The sequence below is a fragment of the Styela clava genome, chromosome 1, assembly GCF_964204865.1.
Source record: "Styela clava chromosome 1, kaStyClav1.hap1.2, whole genome shotgun sequence".
Taxonomy (NCBI): Eukaryota; Metazoa; Chordata; class Ascidiacea; order Stolidobranchia; family Styelidae; genus Styela; species Styela clava.
Genome location: NC_135250.1, coordinates 31837198 through 31857691, shown reverse-complemented (window position 1 = coordinate 31857691; position 20494 = coordinate 31837198). Strand labels below are relative to the sequence as shown.

Genomic DNA, 20494 nt, shown 5'->3' with positions numbered 1-20494 from the left:
TGTATTTGGACTGGTACAATACGATATCTACGGTCATATGCAGTTACCACCCAATACAACACATGAATAAATACATAAATTGACACAGGTTCTTTTTTTGAACTCTCGGTTTCTGAAGAGCTATTACGATGATTATTGAGTTCAAATAAACTTGCCCAAGCAGATATCAAAAGTGATTTTTTAACGATCATTCTCGACGGCAAAGATATCTTTTATTTTCATTATTAAAAACAAAATTACAAAGTATAAAAGTATGAGTTTTTAAAATATGCAAAATATAAAAAATGATATCCATCCACTTATAATTAATACTTTTTTTTATTTTTAAATTTGCGCCATCGACCAGGTCCTTTTTTTAATGGAAGGGCTTATATTAAAATCATTTTTCAGATTCAGGCTAGATCCCAATTTTGGGTGAACACGGTATTAATTATTGTTAGAATTTTTGTCATTTTTTTTTATCCTACAAATTTATTTTTTGCAAAATAAAAAAGATTTTTTATTACTTAATTCACCCTGCACGTATTTCATGCGTGACCATATTCACTGGTTCATTTTTGACTGTTTTGCAAGCTCCTGTGAATTTTTGAGGGGAATTTTTCGTTTTATTTTGGACTATTTTTTGAATTACTCAAATTCCGGATACAACAACATTTGATCGAGTTTTTTTAGGAAAGATTCCTACAGGTTTGTAACACTTGTGTGATACCGGTACTGGGAGATGGTTTTGTGGTATGACTGTAATGACAAAATAAATTGGTCGCCAGGGCATACTGATAAGATAATTTATTTGAAAATCCTGTTACAATACACAAATGGGTGCAGTCTGCAGAGGCAAACAGACTTGAGCACAGGAGCAGGGCAGACTGCTGGGCTGACAGAAGGACGGCAATTCAGAAAAATTTGTAATAATGAATAGCCTACTTTGAACAATGTTTAAAATTAAGACTTAAAATTACATGAATTATAAGGCAGCCATGGCTATGTATGACCTCAAGAAATAAAATTTAGGTTTCAGGCCTGTTAACCTGGACTATGTTAGTTATTAGTTGATAGCTGTTTGTCTCAAAAACGAGGAAGTCTGACCTTTTGCAATGGCAGACCGGCAGATGCACTGGAATGTGCCATGCTTCTCTCGATAACAATTTGAATCAATTGAGACGTGTGTCGTCCTTCTCATGGCAAAAATGATTTTTCATATAGCTATTATTATAGCTATTACTGTGTCAATTATTTCTTTGTAATCTTTCATCGTGCAAAAGATAAAAATTCACAAATTTTCATTTAGGGACTGGTGATGGAAAAATCATCGGTTTGTAAGAAAGAAACTCAGGTCTCTCATCGTCCGAAATTAAATCTTGTTCTTGATGATGAAAGTGTGAAGAAAAAAGTTCTGCATGCGTTCCAGAATGGATCTGATTATGATGGTATGGGAGAGTTTTATTTATTTCAGTAGGCGAGTTGGCATTTTAGCTAGAGCTTGACATTTCGAATATTCTAATCCAGGGGTTCTCAACCTGGGGGTTCGCGAGCCCCCAGGGGTTCACGAGATGATTTCCAGAGGTACTTGGACGGCAGTCGAGTTTTTGTGTGTTGCTGTTTTTTAATAGCGTTTATTACTACCAGAGGAAAATGCGTGTCGATTGAAACTAGATGCCCATTGGGACGTAGATTTTCTCTGGTGTTGCGTTGTTGTGATTGTGACGCAACAATGTGAAAGCCACGGCTTTGCAGGCAAATTGGGAAATCTCAAAAGACAGCATGCTACGAGCATTGGAGGAAGTGATTATGCTTATTAAAACTTGGGAGAAATTTTAAGAATTCATTAGTTAGGCAGACGACAAGGGCAATAATATCAACACGAGGATTTAATTTAGTTACATCTGGTCAATAAATTGTTGTTTCAACAAATCGTTAGTCAATATATCACAACTTTGTACGATGTCTGATTACCGGGGGTTCGCGTTGATTGTTTCATGACTCGGGGGGGTACTTGACAGAAAAAAGGTTTAGAATCGAATCAAATAGTAAATTATTCAAATTGATTTAGGTGAAAATTCTGAATTGCCGTCTCTTTACTTTTTATTCGAACGTCAAAAGTCGGGGTGACTTGAAGCCATATTTTTATAATGCAACACATGACTCTTTTTTCCTAGTGAGTTATTGAAAAAACTTGTCTCCTATTGTGCGTGAACGTTCAGTGAATTTATGTGCATGGAGGATCGATCCATCACAATAAAAAGTCACATACGATTGAATATCTGGACCTCCAGAAGTATGTGCACCAAGATGGCGCACAACCTGAACATAGTATGTGTACCATGTTAGGGTTCAGGTTGTGCGCCATCTTGGTGCACTTACTTCGGGAGCGCCGAATATCTTTCAAGTATTTGAGATTCGATTGAAAGAAAATATTCGATTTGTTTCTGAAATCATGAGGTAATGCAGAATGCCCAGCCCTAGTCGAAGATTACACATCTTTCAAATCTCATCCCTCCAACTCACCCAGGGTATAATAAATCGGAAAGGCAATGCTGATTCTTCCAGACTATAATAGCTTTTTAAATATTATTTATTTAGATGGTCATACAGGGCCTTGTCGGAGCAAGGTATAAGAGTCGTTTAATGAAAAATTAAAAACAATGAAGTGTAAACTGGCAAATTCGGCACCACCTACTTAGATTGAGATCATCGAGAATTTTCATATAAATCCCATTGGGATAGGATTGGATTATTAATTGGCTTAATAAACTCATATCAATCCATGTCTCTTGCCCGGTTACCATTCCAAGTTGGGTATGGGTTCAGTTATCCAGTTATTTATTTCAGACGCATTGACTGGCGGAAGCCCCAGCTGTCCACATTTTGACGATGAATCCAGCAATCTTCTTGCCCATATATACCCTCCAAAGGGCCTGATCTGTAAACAGAGGCTCAGTATATACCTGGTATTATACCTGGAAATCCATGCCTACATTACCATATACTTATGCTTATTCTGCAGATTCAACAATATCCATTTCTGGTTACCCGTTCACCCATGGAGTTATCAAGAATTTTGTGACAGATGGAACGAGCAAAGCAACAAAAAGTAGGTTTTTGTTGACATTTCCACTCATTGGAGGTTTTTTGTACACTATATTTGAGATTTGTTTCAATATTGTCTGTGTATAGTCTCAGTAGCTCTGGCACTTCATCGGTCCCCAGTAACTTTGCTCAGAGACCAATTTTTATTCATCTATGAGTGGGTGGGTATATGGGCTTGCAAATACTAATTTCACTATGTTAAATGACAATCCACTGAAAAACAAGGTGGCCCACTTAGTTACTTGTGTGTCAATGGTTCCCAATCCTTGCTCTAGGTAAGACTTTTTCTTCAAGCGACCCACATTTTTCAAAAATTAAATTTGTAAAATCTCGCAACCCAAGGATATGCTCTAATACTAGGTTGTATGTAATGCTCAATTCTGATATGATCATAGAATTAACTGTCTGACTAATAACAGCAGATGTCAAGTTTTCACGCTGTGATATTTCCCATATATATATATATGTACAATTACTATTGAGCAATACTTCAATACCAAATATGAAAATAAGTATTAACTAGAAAATAAAATCTGTAACTTTTATATTTTTGTTGAAGCAACCCAAAAAAAATTAAAGGTGACCCAATTTTGAGTTGCGGCCCATAGGCTCTAGGTCATCGCTCCAAAAAATGAAATGGATGTTTATCCAGTGCCACGTCCAGAGCAAGATATCCACCTATTCATTTAAATTCTATTTTTTCAGACCCACAAACTACAGATTCAAAGTTTCTCCAGTCACTGAAATCTGAGTTACTGAATCTGGAATTCAATGAAAAATCAAACGATTTGTTTAAGTTTGTTCAGAGCAATGAGCTGATGCTGGACAATGAAGGTTGGTAGAATTACTAGACAGGAGGTTTTGATAAAATATCGTTGGTGTGAAAAAAATGCTTTCCTTTGCAACCAGTGGGCAAATTGAGATTAGTTTTGAGCATATTTGGTGTTAAATTTTGCTTCATTAATGAAGAAACTCCAATCATAAGTTAACTCCAGACCTAAATTTTAAGTTTTTTAATTTTTAAAATCAACAAAGAACAATAGTTAGGGGTTCCCAAACGTTTTTTCAAGTGACCGAAAACTTCAAGTGATCGCGACCCAAGGATATACTCTTAAAGCCTACTAAACGGCATGTAATGCTTTTATGGCCGCAAAATTATATGTCTACTACAAAACAGTCATTTCTAAATAATATTTATTTCAACAGAAATTAATTCAAAGTTGCCCTAGTTAGAAAGTGACTTGTGGGTTCACTTTTAAGCAAAATAGAGGCTGCCAAATATAAAATAAGCAAGAAAATTGACTCGGAAATATTTTTGTCGGAAAGTCAGGAAAGCCAGGAAAACTTTCAGGCGACCCGGTTTTGGGTTGTGACCCATAGGTTGGGAAAACTAGTTCAGGTTCTTAATTCACCTTTTAATTCAATTTGACAAACTTTTGCAGACCCTGCAGATTCTTCAATATTCCAGCCACGTAAAAATGTCAATCAGCTATGTTCACTCTTCCGTGACTCTATGTTGCCATGGATACGTGAAATCACTGGAGTGGAACTAAATGACACCATAGATATGTTTTGTGCTCAATATAAAAAAACAGGTTAGAGTTTTATTTGTATGATGATAGTTTTTTTACAAGGACTCACTGCTTCTTAAGCAGGTACTAAATTTAGGAAGGATTGTATTTCTTCCGGTTTGGAATTGCCTTCCTGATTAAACCCTGGAAGTTTTCGGCACCAGTACGAACTCTTGGACTACGGTGATGAGCGGGGCCTAATTATAAAAAGATTGCATTTGCAGTAGGTGGGCAATGCTCGACCAAAAAGATTTCTATATTCATAGTCAATATCAGTGGCTGTGATGCAGTGTTAACTTTAAGGAAATTATGAGTGCGAAAGTGCTTCGCAATTGAAAAAAAAAAGTGCGAAAATGCTTTTGTCGATTTTAGCAAATTAGGTTCCCTAGTTCTGCTTAAATTCTTTTCAAACAGCGTAGATACTCGAAAAAGCGCTTCTTCGGTTAATATTGCGAATTAAAGAAGTGCCTTTCTGTTAACGAGGTTCGTTAAATCCTTGTTTAAAACAAGCGAATTCATCAGTAACAAAGGACACCTGCTAAGCACGCCTGTCGTGAACGAAACTAGCGGAATCCGTGTGCTTGTATAATAATCATATTATAAACAAGAATTTTGCCGTTAATGCGAAAGCTTTATCTCAAATGTATGCACCACATAGGTTAGAATTCCAGCAAATATCATTATGTAATGCAAAATTGGGTTACAAAAGTACTAGTAGGCAACTTATTTGTCAACTTCATACTCGCACGAAAATAATTGTCAACTTTGAATTTTTGCCGTGATTCTTGCTGTGATGGTCTTGCACGGGGTTTCCCAAACTTCTTGGGTCATGGATCCTTGTTCATACTAACTAACCTTAAATACTTGCAGACTAACGGCAAATCGGTAAGATTATGTTTCAAACTCTTTTCATATCTTTGCGGACCCCCTGTAAAGTCATCATGAACCCCCAATTGGTCTGCGGATTCCAGTTTGGGAAATCCTGTTCTAGCACAGCAATCCCAATCATGCGCTGCTGAGCATTTTTTCCAATAAGGTTCAATTATGGCAGTCGTGCACAAAAAAGTTCTAAAAATCAAACATGACATATCAATGTTTTGCCAAATGGTTTTTATTCTCATATCAAACAATCATTCATTACTTATCGATTTTAATCGGTAAGTATGTTGATAGGTATTTGTCTGTCTGTCTGTATGTCTGTTTGTCTGTTAGATGCACGCGATATCTCACGAAAGCGAAATTGAATCTGCTTCAGATTTTGCATGTGCATTCATCTTATCTCGGACCATAAGCCTATTGATTTTGGGCGAATTATGTCGTATAATTAGCGAGTTATTAATTGATTAGTGATGGGACACAAGGTGTCACTAAGGAGTAAGAGCGCTGTTTTGGGGGATCCCCCAACTTTCGATCGATAAGTCTTCGGTCTCTGACTGATATTCTCGGTATTACATTTATTTCAATTAAACAAATTAAATCCTCCTTAATAACGAGTTTATTATGTGATTGAATTTAATATTTCCAACAATATTGTTGGGCCTTCGGAAATCTTTTCCATTACACTATTTGGGCTTCACTTAAAAACTTTGCTGACCACTGGTTAGACTGCCGTAGTATGTGTACCAGGTTAGGGTTAGGCGATAATTTTATTCCAATTTTTCTTATTTTAGTTGTATTACGAGTTCGTGACTATCTGTGTTAGCCAAGTAGATATACTCCCTGCCCATAAGCTTCCGTCTTTTTACAGTACTTGTGTTAAAGTTGGCGAACAAAATTAGTTATCTCCATATTGTTACACACACATCTGGAGTGCGACTTAACTGTGTTGGCAATACAGGTTCAAATCCAATGTGCCCTGCCCCACCCGAGTATTGCCATACCAGGAGCATTTGATCCCGAAAACATTGCAGCTCATTATATATCAGTGGCTAATTTACAGAGGCTTGTTTCGACTTAAAAGCTTACAAATACGTCGAATGAAAAATGATTTTGGTACTTCCTAAATGGGGTATCTTCTGATATATCAATGAGTATTTATCGCAGTGGACATCTGTTTACAAATAAATTATAACATAACAAAACAATCATATCAAAACAATCACCCTCACTACAATGACAAGGCTACTTGTTTGAGAACTTTCTCATAAAACCTTGTTTTCACAGATGTTCTTCTCTGTCACGATGATGAACTTGAAGACAGAAGAATCGCTTATATATTTTATTTAACTGATGATTGGTCTGAAAAAGACGGGGGAACACTGGATTTATTCAGCGTGGATGGTAAATGAAATTAATTCTACGCATGTATAAATCATATTCGAATTTAAATTCTGTGAATAGCAATGTTCGTATCTGAATACTTGTTTATTTGCAATTCTGCTAGCCGCATTTGTGGTTGGTGCATCGTGCTAAGCGTTAGGAATATGCCCGCCATCGCCCCTCTGAATAAGCGGCCCATGTTCGCAGAATCTAATACTGCGGGGGATAATCATTTGTGGGATTAATAATGAACTTCATGTTGTCATAGAGCAGTTCTCGTAACTGAACAGTTACTTTTGCGGCTTCTTTCACCATCCTATACAATAAATATAAAAAATCGACTCCTATCCGAATGTGTAATGGTACGGGAAATTGCCAGAAAATTACTATGGAACGATTTTTCATAATAAGCATTTTATTGAAACCAATTGCCATATATCTTAAAAGCTTTACTCTCCTACAGGAAAATGGATGAAAGTGAAAAATCAAATCAATCCTTATTTGCTAAGTCTTCGTTCGTTTTCATTCTGCTTGACTTTGTTTTTGGTTCTTTATCTTAACAGAATCTGGCGACCCTGACATGATCATGAAATCTCTCGTACCTTCTTTCAACACTTTAGTTTTCTTTGACGTTTCACCGATCTCATATCACCAGGTAAGTGAGCGTTATTTTTACTAAACTATCGTATATACTCGCCGATAGGTCGCGCCGTCGTTCAGGTCACACTATCAGTTTTGTGTTAAAAAAGTTTAATTTACAGTTGACTCGCACATAAGTCGCACTGAAAATCTAGAGATTTAAAACGTACTTTGAACTTATCCAGTGATTCCCAGCCCTTCTTGATATTTTTTGCTTATCTTGGACCTTTTTATTCCCCCTCGCTATGCATAAACACTCTGTTTCTGTTTTTTAAATTTTTCCAATATTTAATGGATACGCTCAACTCATGTTTGTCCCTTTATTCTTGTTTGTCTGTATGTCGAAAATGTAGCGTGTTGACAGCTGGACTAATCTCTATGAAATTCACACACCGGTATCTTGTCACCCTAGTAATGTGCGTTATAACGAAAGTCTGGATGAAAATGAGAATGAAAAAAAGACGAAGAATTTGTTTTATGTTTATGAATTCTCTTTCAGGTTTCAGAAATTTTAGCTGAAAACAAAGTTCGTCTTTCACTAAGTGGTTGGTTTCACGGTTCACCTCTACCACGACCTATACGACCTTTGACCTCAAAGTGTCCGGCGATAACTTTCCTTCCTGCTCAACAGGTAAGAGGGAAGTGTAGAAAAAAATAAATATTTTGAATTGCAAAGAGTATGTGTATGTAGTTGCATGTAGTATGTGTATCAGGTTAGGGTTAGGCCATAATTTCAGGTACAAATACTACAGGAGTCACTTGGCTAGTCCCTGAACTCGTAATAGAACTAAAATTGGCAAATTGGAATAAAATTATGGCCTAACCCTAACCTAGTGCACATACTACATTCCGGTGTCCACCATCTTGGTTCACATATTTCGGGATTACCCCTTTTTCAATGACAGCGGTGAAAAATTTTATTTCCATTGCCGAAAGGAAACTCTTCGAATCATTTCGAGTCTTTGAAAAATTTTGGCTTGAGTCTAGTCAAAGATTGGAGCTCTCCTGGTCCGAAGTCGAGTCTGTCTTTGATGTAAGTCTCATGAGTCACGAGCAGTGTTCCCTCTAAAAAAATTTTACAGTTTTTAAAGTTTTTTTTAACTAAGAGTCCAAAATGATTTATGAACATTGTGAAAAATCTCAAAAGTATAATATTTTATCAGAATGTAAACGAAGTACACGTTTAACTTGAAAACATGAAATAAGCATTCTAGCTAGCATTCTAACGAGCCACACTTTGAAAAAATAATGTCGCAAATGCGTGAGAATGGGATTTTACTGCGCAAATGGTCTGGTGATATTGCGAAATGGTGCAATTGTACTCCTTAGAGCAGGGGTTTCAAATCAATTTACTTGGAGGGTTGCATCAGGTTTTCCACAATAAAAGCTTAGTTTAAAAAATTCAAATCTTTTCTTTCTTTATTTTATTCAATCAAGCATTTTGCCGATGGACAATCATGCCTCACAACATGGTTATAAATGTACCAATATAAATCTAAGCGTTAGTGATTGTGATGGCGAAAAATCCTATATTATATGTATTAATCATGCGAACTGAGCTAAGTGACATTCGGGTCACACTAACATTAAACTTTTATACTAAGGCGAGGGCTACAAACTATCTTTCTGCGGGCAGCAATTGGCCTCGGGCCACGAGTTTAGACCCTGCCTTAGAGGGAACCTTGGTTCCGAGTCATTTAAATTAGAAAACTCGAATCTTTTATGAATACGTCTCGAACACTGTGTATCCATCTAACCAGCTTTCGTCTCTCTTGTGAAAATATAAAAATTCGATTTTAGTCTGAGCTTTTATTTCCACTAGGACTTAGACCTCTTGTCACAGTGGATCAACCCTGGATACCTGAGCATAGAGACGCAGGGTACGATACAGGAACAGTTTGAAGGGAGCTCAGAAATACAACTGCCTGGATTTCTGGTGGTGAGTAGGACTTGCTTGACAATTTAAAATTTCAGAAATTTATAATTCCTGGCCTGAACAACTTATTGTGGCATTAACCTGATTCAGACGCTCAATCGAGCCCAATTTTGAATACATTTTTATTAATGTCATACGACCCCCAAAATTTACCCAGTATACAATAATTATATACCATTGGAAAGGTATTTTAGAGTACTATACGCTAGATGTCACTGGAGGACCGTAAACTAAAACACCTCTTTCAAGAGGTCTCTCGTAACGTCAAAAAATAACAAAAATATTTACACTCTCTCATTCTATCAGCTGTTGGACGGCTACAGCTATTGTAAAGCTGAAATGTAACTATACAGTTGACTGCACATTGGTTTTCTCTTTCATATGATACTAAACGCTTTTCCATAGCGCGCGTTGTTCAACCCTTTTGGAAATTTTCCGTTTGAGAAGTCACCACATCGAATCAGGCCAGGCTAAGCTTGATAGATCGATCGGTTGTTTGTTTGTGCTTTATCGCGTTGAAAGCTTTTGTGAGTCATAATAAAACAATTATTATGAATCATAAAAGCTTATAATCGTCAGACAAGGAGAATTTGCGAGATAAAACGCCTAACTTTTTTTCGGTGAGGCAGCTGCGATCAAACTTCCTGACGTTGTGAGATGTCCACTCTCCTATGTTATGTAGCATATAAAATGACCTTCAAAATAAGACCTTATCATACTAGCTTTTGTTATTGGTTAGCGCGCAACGCCAAGGTTTATGGGATCATTTTCTTGTTGTGCGACGTTTTTATATCGCAGCGGGAAGTACACGCGTGATATGTAAGCGAAATTTTATCACTTCTAAATGTCATATAAGGTTCGTTCTTATATCGTTGTGTGGGGAATAAGATTTCCTTTCAAGCAAGGCCATAACAAACATTCCAGACCTCATGGTATACACACAGCATTGCAAAACGTCTGAAACGTCGCGCATGCGTCAAACCGGGAGGATTAGGTTAAGACATGGGTTCCAGGTCTTTTTTGATACATTCATCTCTCCGCAAATTTTGAAACTCCTCATTCTGAACTACAAAATGACTAAGTAATTGCATTGGGGGGAGAGAGCTCTGAAAATATTTCGTTTTTCATTAACTACTGGAACTTTCATTTTAGTCTGACAAGTACAAAGAACTCAGCGAATCAATGCTACATCTATCCAAATATGATCAATTCTGGACGAGTCACGGTCCACCGAACAGACGTAAATACGAAGCAATAAAGTTTGATCAAGATTTTGAAATCTCGGAAAACGATGTTGTTTACTCCCCAGAAAAGCCCGAAAATTCTTCAGCCGGAGCAGACATCGACGAATCTAAAAAACTTCAAATTTCTGTAAAAACGATGGAAGCCTATAATTTGATAAATGATTTTATTCGCTTGTTCTGCTCTGAAGAAATGTTTCTTTATTTATCTAATATAACAGGTAAGTGGCTACTAAAGGTACGGTTAGCTAAACAATTTAAAAATCTGACAATTGATGATCTTAGGAATAATTTAAAATGCTTCACTCTGACAAATTCGAAATTTATACTTCTCACTCTTAGATTTTTCAATTAGTTATGAAAAGAATTCAAGAAGACATTTTTCCCAACAAACACAGGAATCCAGAAAAACAATGTTCCATTTTGTGTCCAAAAATGCTAAATCTGGACTTCAACTTCATAGCACTTATCCTACCACTCTCCTGTTTATACTTCCAGGTCTGTATTTTCATCCAATGGCCGCCAATATTGATGACACGGGTAGTGATGTCACTGATGATGTCACAGATCCAATTCCAGCTAAAAGAACTAAAAGTTCTGACAAGAAATCTGAGAATGTTGCCGGTTTGAATTCAAAGTGCAGGTAGGAATATATACATTTATTACAAATAACTATTCTCGCTTTTGCTTTGTACAAGGACAGGTACTCCCGTAGTATGTGTACCAGGTTAGGGTTGGGCCATAATTTTATTCCTTTTCCACGCTTGGAGTATGTGAACCGAGATGGCGAACACCGGAACGTAGTATGTTTACCGGGTTGGGCCATAATTTTATTCAGATTTTCTTAATTTCAGTTCTATTACGAATTTGGGGACTGTCTGTGCTAGCCAAGTGAATATATATACACCCTAGGTTTCAGTCCCTTTATACAACCTGATGTAAAATAGGCGAACAAAATTATTTACCTCCATATTGGTACACATACTTCTGGAGCCCAAGGACCTGTACAAGCAGGCTTTTTTAACTGATAACAAGCTTACCTTTTAGAATCGTTATATTTGAAGTGGGGTGCTGATTTTTCCGCGAGCCCGAAACTCAGCTAAGATCGAATTGGATTCAATGCACAACCTTCTTGTTCATATATTCCGCATAACTCCCATTCAGAACTAATGCTACCGAATTTTGCATCAAGGCTTCAATCGATAGCAAGCTCACTTTTTAAATTGTTCATTACCCAGATATGAAGTAAGATGCTGGTCAAAAGGTTGCTACACATTGCTGAGAGACACAGACTCAGAACGAGGAGAGTTTGCGTTGGATGTTAATCTGCATTGCTGTGCTGAAGGTGTGTGTTTGCTCTTTATTCATATACGATGCTCTTTCCATGTCAATCACTCTTAATAAGACTTCATACAACCTGGTTAATGTTGGACTAATACTTTACTGTTACCGCTTCGTGGCTGGCAAACAACAGCATAATATTGCTGTAGCAATTTCGTGATCTAACTCAAAATACTTTGGTAGATGGAAGGGATAATATGTCTTTTATTACCACCCAAAAAACACCGAAATTTGCATAAATTTCAAAAACACTCCCTCGTTCCGCCGCAAATAAAATTCCCGTCGTAAACGAAAACGAGATTTACCGTCGCTTATGTTAATCTCGAAAAAGACTTCTTATTAATAAACTAAAACCCGGAAAAACTAGACCAACAGTTTGCGACCGATTGCTAAATAAAACAGTGGAGTGCATCAACGTACCCGCCGCAATCTAGCGACTTTTGTCGTGGGTACGTTTACGTGCCCACCGCACGGAAAGGGTTAACCTGTGATGTTCGCATAGTTCAGTCTGGCGTTCTAATCCTGTCATGGACTAACTACGACTTGTGGGCCTGACCCATTCCGGTGGATAATTTGGTCTGACCCGCCTGATGCTGCCACAACCAAACTAAAACCAAATTTTGATGTTTTAGCTAGAACAGGGTGGTCCAAGATGGGCAGCTCCGCGGGCCACAAAATTACTTTTGCATTGTGCGCGGGCCACAATAGTGTCAAGAACTTCGCTAGTTGCCTCAGCAAGCCATAACACTAGTCGATTCAGTGATATTAGTGATGCAACAATATGTCAAAAGATTTTTTGGTTAATTTTATGACGAAACAACACGAAATGCGATTTTTTGATTCCTCTCCGAATGCGACGCGGGCCAAAGATAATGAAGTGACGGGCCACATTTGGCCCGCGGGCCTGGGTTTGGACCACCCTGAGCTAGAACATAGGTTAAGAAATTTCTTGAGATTTAATTTAGTTTTGGCACGAGGCTTATTCTTTTCACTTTTGCTTTTCTAACACTGTAAATATTTTTCATAACATGTAACCTTTTACGTCTCACTTATATGGCCTGCCAGTCTAGATGGGCACAATTTTTCACCCCTGGTCAAGCTATCAGCCCACTGGTTCCCAATCTCACATCTACTCTGGAAACACCTTTATTCATCCTTCCTGTTTTAATTTGTTGTTCAACGTTTAACACAACTGAGCTTATGATACAAGCATCTTTCGTTCTGGCTTTTGCAAAGTTTGAATAGTTTATATAATTCACATATTTAGGTATAACAATAATACTAAATAACTAAACAATATTAGTAAAACTAAACCAGATAAAAGGAAATATTTCTGTATTTTCTCTCCGGAAATGACAAAATTCCTCCCTGGCAAGTACCCTTAACTTCGCTCAGAGAGGAATAATTTTGCTTTAGAGAGTGCCTGCAACTTTGCTGCAATACGAGTCCTTTTCACCTTTTAGTAAGAGCAACCTTGCTTTCAGCTAACACTCTTAAAAATGAATCTCATTATTTCTGTCAGGTTGGCAACAGGACTACGGTGGTTACACTACTTACATAGCACAAGGCGAAGACACAGAGGTGAGTGTTTGCTTTAGATATTGGATCGATTTTCATATTTATCCTGGGGTGGAGTAAAGCCAATATCATGCCCCAATCAGAACTAGGATTTTCATGTTTAGCATGGTAGAGAAAAGTTGATGAGGTGGATTTATCAAAGAATACTATTTTCATATTTATTCTGGTGGGCAAAATGCGTTAGACTTAACTAAAATATGCGATTCAAGAGTCATGCTGCACAAATATATTTATACAACGTTGTGAATCCTATCTAAAGCTGAAACTGCCTCTCAGCACTGGACAAATACCTCCATCTTTTTTCAGCTTTTGACTGTGTTGCCGTCAAGCAATTGCCTCTCTCTGGCGTACCGAGATAGTGAAGCTCTCCGATTCGTTAAGCACGTCAACCATAAAGCACCGAAACCATATTTTGATATTTCGTTTGTATATTGCGAATAACTTCTGGAACTACGAATAGCTTTCAAAAATGACTGAAAAGGTCTTTTATCTTTGTAGTCTTGTGCAAGATAGCAGAGATTGGGGGTATGAGGTCAGGGACATTTGTAATTGACTCCCGTATCCCGAAAAATATGACTCTTACTTTGAGTCCAGGCTGTAAAAGATTTCGACTACAGCTTCTAACTTTGAGAACATTTTAAATTTCTAAATTTAGAAATTGTGGAGTATACTAGATTTCTTTAATACTGTTCAAAGCGTATTTTCTTACGCTTAGTATACCATATTTTTTCGGATTTCTGTAAGAAATATTTTAACTTTTATAACTATTGACAGTACGAAAGTTACTCTTGATTGAGGAGAATCAAAAGTTTTGATTACTATTCTGAGGAGTTCAAAAATACAAGTCGAACTTCGGTGACAATGCGTCAAACTTTGACTCGTGGTCAGACTGTTTCTTCTGATTTTGATCTCTTTTATTAAACTGACTTTCATTGATCGATATCCCAAAACAGGCTCCTTCTCCTCCTGACTTTAAGAAGTAGTTTATTGGTTTTTCATACAGAGAATACACTTTGTACTCACAAAATATATAGAATGGACTGTCAGTGTGAGGGAAGACTGAGAAAACAATACTAATTATTCAGCAGTTGCCCTTAATTGAGCTTAACTTTAATTAATGTAAAGTTAAATTAAAAATGTTCTTTGGCTGCTTTTCGGTCGTGTTTCATGCCAGTCCAACAGCATTTTATCATTAAATCTTCCTTACCAATTTCTTCCCCAGAGTATCGAAAAATTTCTGGAAAAAAAAGCTTCAATATTTTCTTGTTCAATACGACAATTTTTTAATCTAAAAAAATGAAGTTAATTTTTGAATTTTCTGAGTAAAGTTTGAAGTCGAGTCAATCACTTACAGTTAGACTCGAGTCACTCTGAATCCCGAGCCATTTACTCATTCCCCCCCCCCCCTCTGTTTTCAGTGTTTTTATTTATTTTATTCCTTTTATCTCACTGTAGTAGTATTGTTTATTCTACTAATTGGGAATATTTATTTTATAGTGTTTCGGAATGTTTGCTGTTAACAGGGCTCTAGCCAAGCAGCCACTGATATATGAGGATCTGTTATATTTTTTAAAGAACTGTCTTTTTCTAGTTTTATCATTCATAAGCCTACTTGATTTCAATACCGTATTTTGCGGACCATAAGGTGCCTTAAATAATTTTTTCCTTTAAAATTAGTCGTGCGCCTTACAAACCGACGTGTCTAATATATCAGGTTGTGCTTTATTGTCTACACCAGAAGTTCCCATAATTTTTGTTCGACGGCGCCATTTTACCAAGGAAAAAACTCACGGCGAACTTACCAAAAAAAACTCTTTTCAAACAAAACTTAAATTTGTGATAGTCAGTGTGTACCTAATGCCTTTTAAAGCCTGTAAACATGTAGGTCTATGCAATAATGGCAAAAGCCTGATTGTAATTTGAAATCCAAAAAAATCACTCATGTTCGCTAAACTCGATTCAGCAGATAAATTGACTGCAGATCACGAAATTCAAGCAAATAGTGGTTACCTACCTGCCGGTGCGTTTTACGTATGGATCAGGTTTCATTGCCTACGCTCAACCAGTACTCGTCTCATAGCATGGTGTGCCCTGCTGAATAAAAACCTAATCCAATCTTAGCGATTTAATCACAGCGAGCCTTATGGTCCGTGAAATACGGTACTCTCTATTCTTCCTAAATGTTTTCGTGTCTATGAATAAGGCTCTCTTTCTATAAGGCTCAAGACAAGGAGTTAGATTTTTTAAAAAAACTGGAACTTTTTGATTCTGTTTTGTTGTGTTTCACATTGCTGCTCTGCATCGAACACTAGGCAAGCATTGATATGGAAGAAAGTACTATTTTTTGGGGGCTACAATCTGTCATGTTCAGCAATCTTACCCGATTTAAAATAAAAGTTGATTGAAGTGGTCGGCATATAGTTTGAAACTGATTGTGCTAAAAAGGGGGCAAAATGAGACCAGTGTGCTAAAAAGGGTCAAATGGGGCTCTATATTTTATAGATACGACCAGTTCGGTCATTTGATGCTGTTCACGATTACCCATTAAGGGAAAAATCTACACTTTTCAAGATTATTGAGAAGTAGGAACGAACACTTGCAAATCCTATGTAATGTGCTGATTGCTTTTACCAATTATACTATTGTATGTATCGATTTCGTTTGCTTTTCAATAAATTTTTCATTGAATAAAGTGATGATTTATAGGGCCCTTAGTAATCCTAAGGCTTTTTGAGTTACTGCACCGAGCCGAGATCTTACCCTCCCGGTACCATTGTTCCTTGCGTTCGACCTTCGTACTAATATTTAGGCACTATATTCGTACTAATATTATAATTTAGCATTGGTAGTTCATCAATCGACAATACAACGATATTTTGCACGTTTAAAAGGCTTTTGTGGTTCGGAATGCTGACTTGGGCAAACTTTTGGTAACCCGGACAGGCGCTCGGCTTTGACCATTGCGACCCCATGCAAAACTGTTGTCGTGGTCCAGGAAGGATTATTTATTACAATATTTAATAACTCTTTCTAAAGTCACGAAACACTAAATCACGATAAGAGTAATTTTGCGAGCCTTGCATGAAGTCATACAAGCATGTTATCATAATTACATATGATTACAATTTAAATTGTTAAATTTAGTAATTTACGGGGTGTACTAGGCCTAGGCCAGGGATGGCGAACCTTTTTCAATGAATGGGTCAAAAATTACATTTTTAACGCGAAACAGAAGAGAGTGGGTCACAGATATTTAATCAATGTTAGTATCTATATAAAAAAACAAACTTCTAAACTTCTAAACAAATCTTCTAAGCTTCTGTTGGTGTTGGTATAGTTTTGGGCTTTACTTGTGCCGCACTTATATCAAGGACTTATTATGGCACTCGATTTTATGAAATTAGAGTACGAAAACACGCATATGAATTACTCTGATAGTGTTATATTTTCCGATCAGCTTTCAACCACATTAAGGCACTTTTACACTGCCCAATTGTTATTTCTAGGTCTTTATTTCAAGTCTGAAAGATTTTGTTTTTTCAACGGCACTGTAGGCGAGAAACTAATCAAATGCAAAGTAGCATCTAGTTGTCGTATAACCCCTAAAACAGTCAAACTTCTAAACAAATCTTCCAAGCTTCTGTTGGTGTTGGTATAGTTTTGGGCTTTACTTGTGCCGCACTTATATCAAAGACTTATTATGGCACTCGATTTTATGAAATTAGAGTACGAAAACACGCATATGAATTACTCTGATAGTGTTATATTTTCCGATCAGCTTTCAACCACATTAAGGCACTTTTACACTGCCCAATTGTTATTTCTAGGTCTTTATTTCAAGTCTGAAAGATTTTGTTTTTTCAACGGCACTGTAGGCGAGAAACTAATCAAATGTAAAGTAGCATCTAGTTGTCGTATAACCCCTAAAACAGTCTGCAAAAGTACATCCGAAAGAGACAAGACGTTCCGAGAAACGAACAGATCTATTGCATTGTTATGCCATAAACAATGTCAGAGCCGCTAGCTGAATAACGGTACACAGCAGTGCAGACGTGCGTCCACGATTAGGGGTTTTGAAAATTACCGGCCCGAAAATTACCAATTTGAATATGAGCGATCGCAGCCCTGACTGCGCAACTGACGGTACATTATAATAGTTTAGTTATTGTTAGATCAATTCAAGGCCGGTTTTATCAATTTTTATCACTGATATGTCAGCAATTTTTTTTATTTTATTCGTGCCTTGGGCGGGTCACCAATAAAACGCGGTGGGTCACTTTGTGACCCGCGGGTCAGTGGTTCGCCATCCCTGGTCTAGAGTATTGTGTATTGAACTGTAGGTCCTTTCTCCTTGTTTACTTTCTATTCCGGATTCGTATGTGGCTGCGTGACTGAGATTTACACCGATGATTAGGATCGTCAAGGCCAGCCCGGAACGCAGACATGACTTGGACTCTCACACAGAAATACCGAAACGAATCTGATATTGCCGTAAATTACCGTTCATTTGTTTTATTTAAACTTTTCAAAAAAAACACATAATCAAATCGCCGTTTATGTTATCTTACTTTCATTACTAATTCAAATTCTGCCAATACACACCGGCTTCTATGCATTCATGTTGAACATGATCCAAAATAGAATATATTTGATATTCAAATATCAGAATTGGAGCTAAGATCTGTAGCCCGAGACCGACCCGGTTCGAAATTTCGGGTCGGGCCTGAAATGACAATCATTACGTTCGGGCCGGGCTTCTCTATCACCGACTTTTTTTAAAAATAAATGTTTAAAAAAATATATATATATTAAAACTATGTTTGGATACTAAACTAAGGAATACTTGTTTTAAAAGAAATAATTTGAATAAAACAGAGAAGAAGCTATAATGGACCTTTCCCGACCTTTGACCTCCGAAAATATTTTTCCTAATCTATCACAGCTATTTCTACACTAATTTTTTATTACTGCAATTAAATTAAAACTCCTAGGAAGACAAAGTGATATTTGAATTAGGTGATATATATTTAAATTTCCGAAACACAAGAGAAAACTAACGAATAGAGTTCAAACAAGAGAGCTATGCTCAAATATATGGACACGTAGCGCCACCCAATGGCAATAATTTTGATGACGTCATAGCGAAAAAAAAGGAATAGCCTTCTGGAGAAAATTTTTATCTTCAACCACTGAAAATTTCAAAGCAATTGGTCCAGTATTCGAAGAGAAAAGCGACTTTTTAAAAACGTGTCAAAGAACAACAACAACAACAACAACATAATATTGAAACGATCGTTATGTCCACTACGTGTCCAAAAACGCAAAAACGAAGTAAGGTTTACGACCACGCCCAAAAATCTGTCTTTAGTGAGAAAAGTGTGTGCAAATCCAAATAATTAGTCGGGTTCGTGTCGGGTTTTATACCCACGGGCCCGGGTCGGGTCAGACTAGAATTTTTGGATCCGATCTTACCTCTAATCAAAATGTATTGAGGATGGTAGATTACTTGGTTTTGGCTTTCTATTATAGATTCGAAATAACGATTATTCGGTTTTGGCCAACGCTGTTCTCTGCGTAACAATATCAATAATTGCAAAATAAAAATCAAGATTTTAGACCATATTAAACCGTGTTCATGCATATTCTAAGAAAGATTCGCTTTCGTTCAAGCTTGAACAAGCAGATGACATTTCCAAAGTTCTTTAGTGACGTCACAGTATGGTTGGAGAAGGAGAAAAACAGGAAGTTGTTACTGACGAAATAATGCATCAATGAGTCGTGTAATTCCATATAAGGAATATTCGTCCAGTCAAACCCGATTCATGCATGCCAGATTTATTCTACTCTTCCACCGTTATCGTTTGACCGTTATGAAGGATGTTCATAAAGTGTCATTACAATGTTGATTTTGTTATGGAATCAGTTCTCAATGAATCTTAACCGGATTTGTTTTATTTGAGCAGTTTTTACTTCATTTAATACACATGTTGGGGTCGATATACTATATTCGGTGGTGGGATTCAGCCGGTTCGCACCGGTTCTATAGAACCGTCTCAAAGAATATTATGGGATCAGCGAACCGGCTAGCTTTACTGATTACCGTCAATGTTCTGTTTGTAACAGAACCGGCTGAAAAATTTGACTTTTTTGATGGAACCGGCTGACAAAATATTTGAATCTCACCACTGACTATATTCGGTATCGATAAATTCTCCTTGTAGATTTGAAAATTTGAAAACTTCCGGGGAACCCCGTATTTCAAATATTGTACAAATACCTGACGAATATCGCAAGACTTCGAATATCCAGTTACTGCCATTGATCCGTCTCTCGATAAGGTGTTGATCGAGATACCGTTCCGTACGCACAAAACGCGTCGATGACATTTTGAACTATTTCTTATTTCCATAATAAAGCCTCCCGCTTGGGAGATAGTATTGGCGGGCACAGGTCACAGCCAGTCCCAGGCAGCACGTTGGAGAGATGAGTTTGTTTCTTGGTTTGACGATTTAAATAATATTAATTCGAACATTTCACGCCTAATTGACTTTTAATTATTCATTCATGAGGGGCATTATTATCAGAAACTCGCCCCGGGCCGCAGAAAAACTTGGCACTCCCTCGGGCTTTGTGCTGAAAACTAACTTCTTCAAACTTAACCCAAGATGAACGTAGTTAAAGAAAAACCAAAAAATATTGTGGCAACGACGGGATAGTAACCATGTATTATATAATTAAATTGAGTCAAGTTTTTCTCTTTTTATTTTTATTTTGTTTTAAACTTTTCTAATGGATGCCGCTGTTCGATAACCAGTATTGGTTTCCGCGTCAGCCTTCAACCT

General features: G+C 37.0%; 1 protein-coding gene across 2 annotated transcripts; it reads left to right on the top strand.

The window, feature by feature from the left end:
• The first annotated feature begins 527 nt into the window (after positions 1-527).
• On the top strand, positions 528-16344 carry LOC120335193 (prolyl 3-hydroxylase OGFOD1-like). Of its 2 annotated transcripts, none has more exons than XM_039402679.2 (14): positions 528-687; positions 1289-1427; positions 3005-3091; positions 3793-3921; positions 4530-4682; positions 6822-6938; positions 7481-7572; positions 8056-8187; positions 9379-9495; positions 10645-10954; positions 11232-11376; positions 11972-12078; positions 13597-13655; positions 13959-16344. In XM_039402679.2, exons 2-14 carry the CDS (start codon positions 1298-1300, stop codon positions 14091-14093), a joined length of 1713 nt encoding a protein of 570 aa, XP_039258613.2. In that variant the 5' UTR covers positions 528-687; positions 1289-1297; the 3' UTR covers positions 14094-16344. The 2 variants fall into 2 exon arrangements, with proteins under 2 accessions (XP_039258613.2, XP_039258614.2); XM_039402680.2 differs by lacking the exon at positions 528-687 and adding an exon at positions 732-905.
• Positions 16345-20494: the final 4150 nt, after the last annotated feature.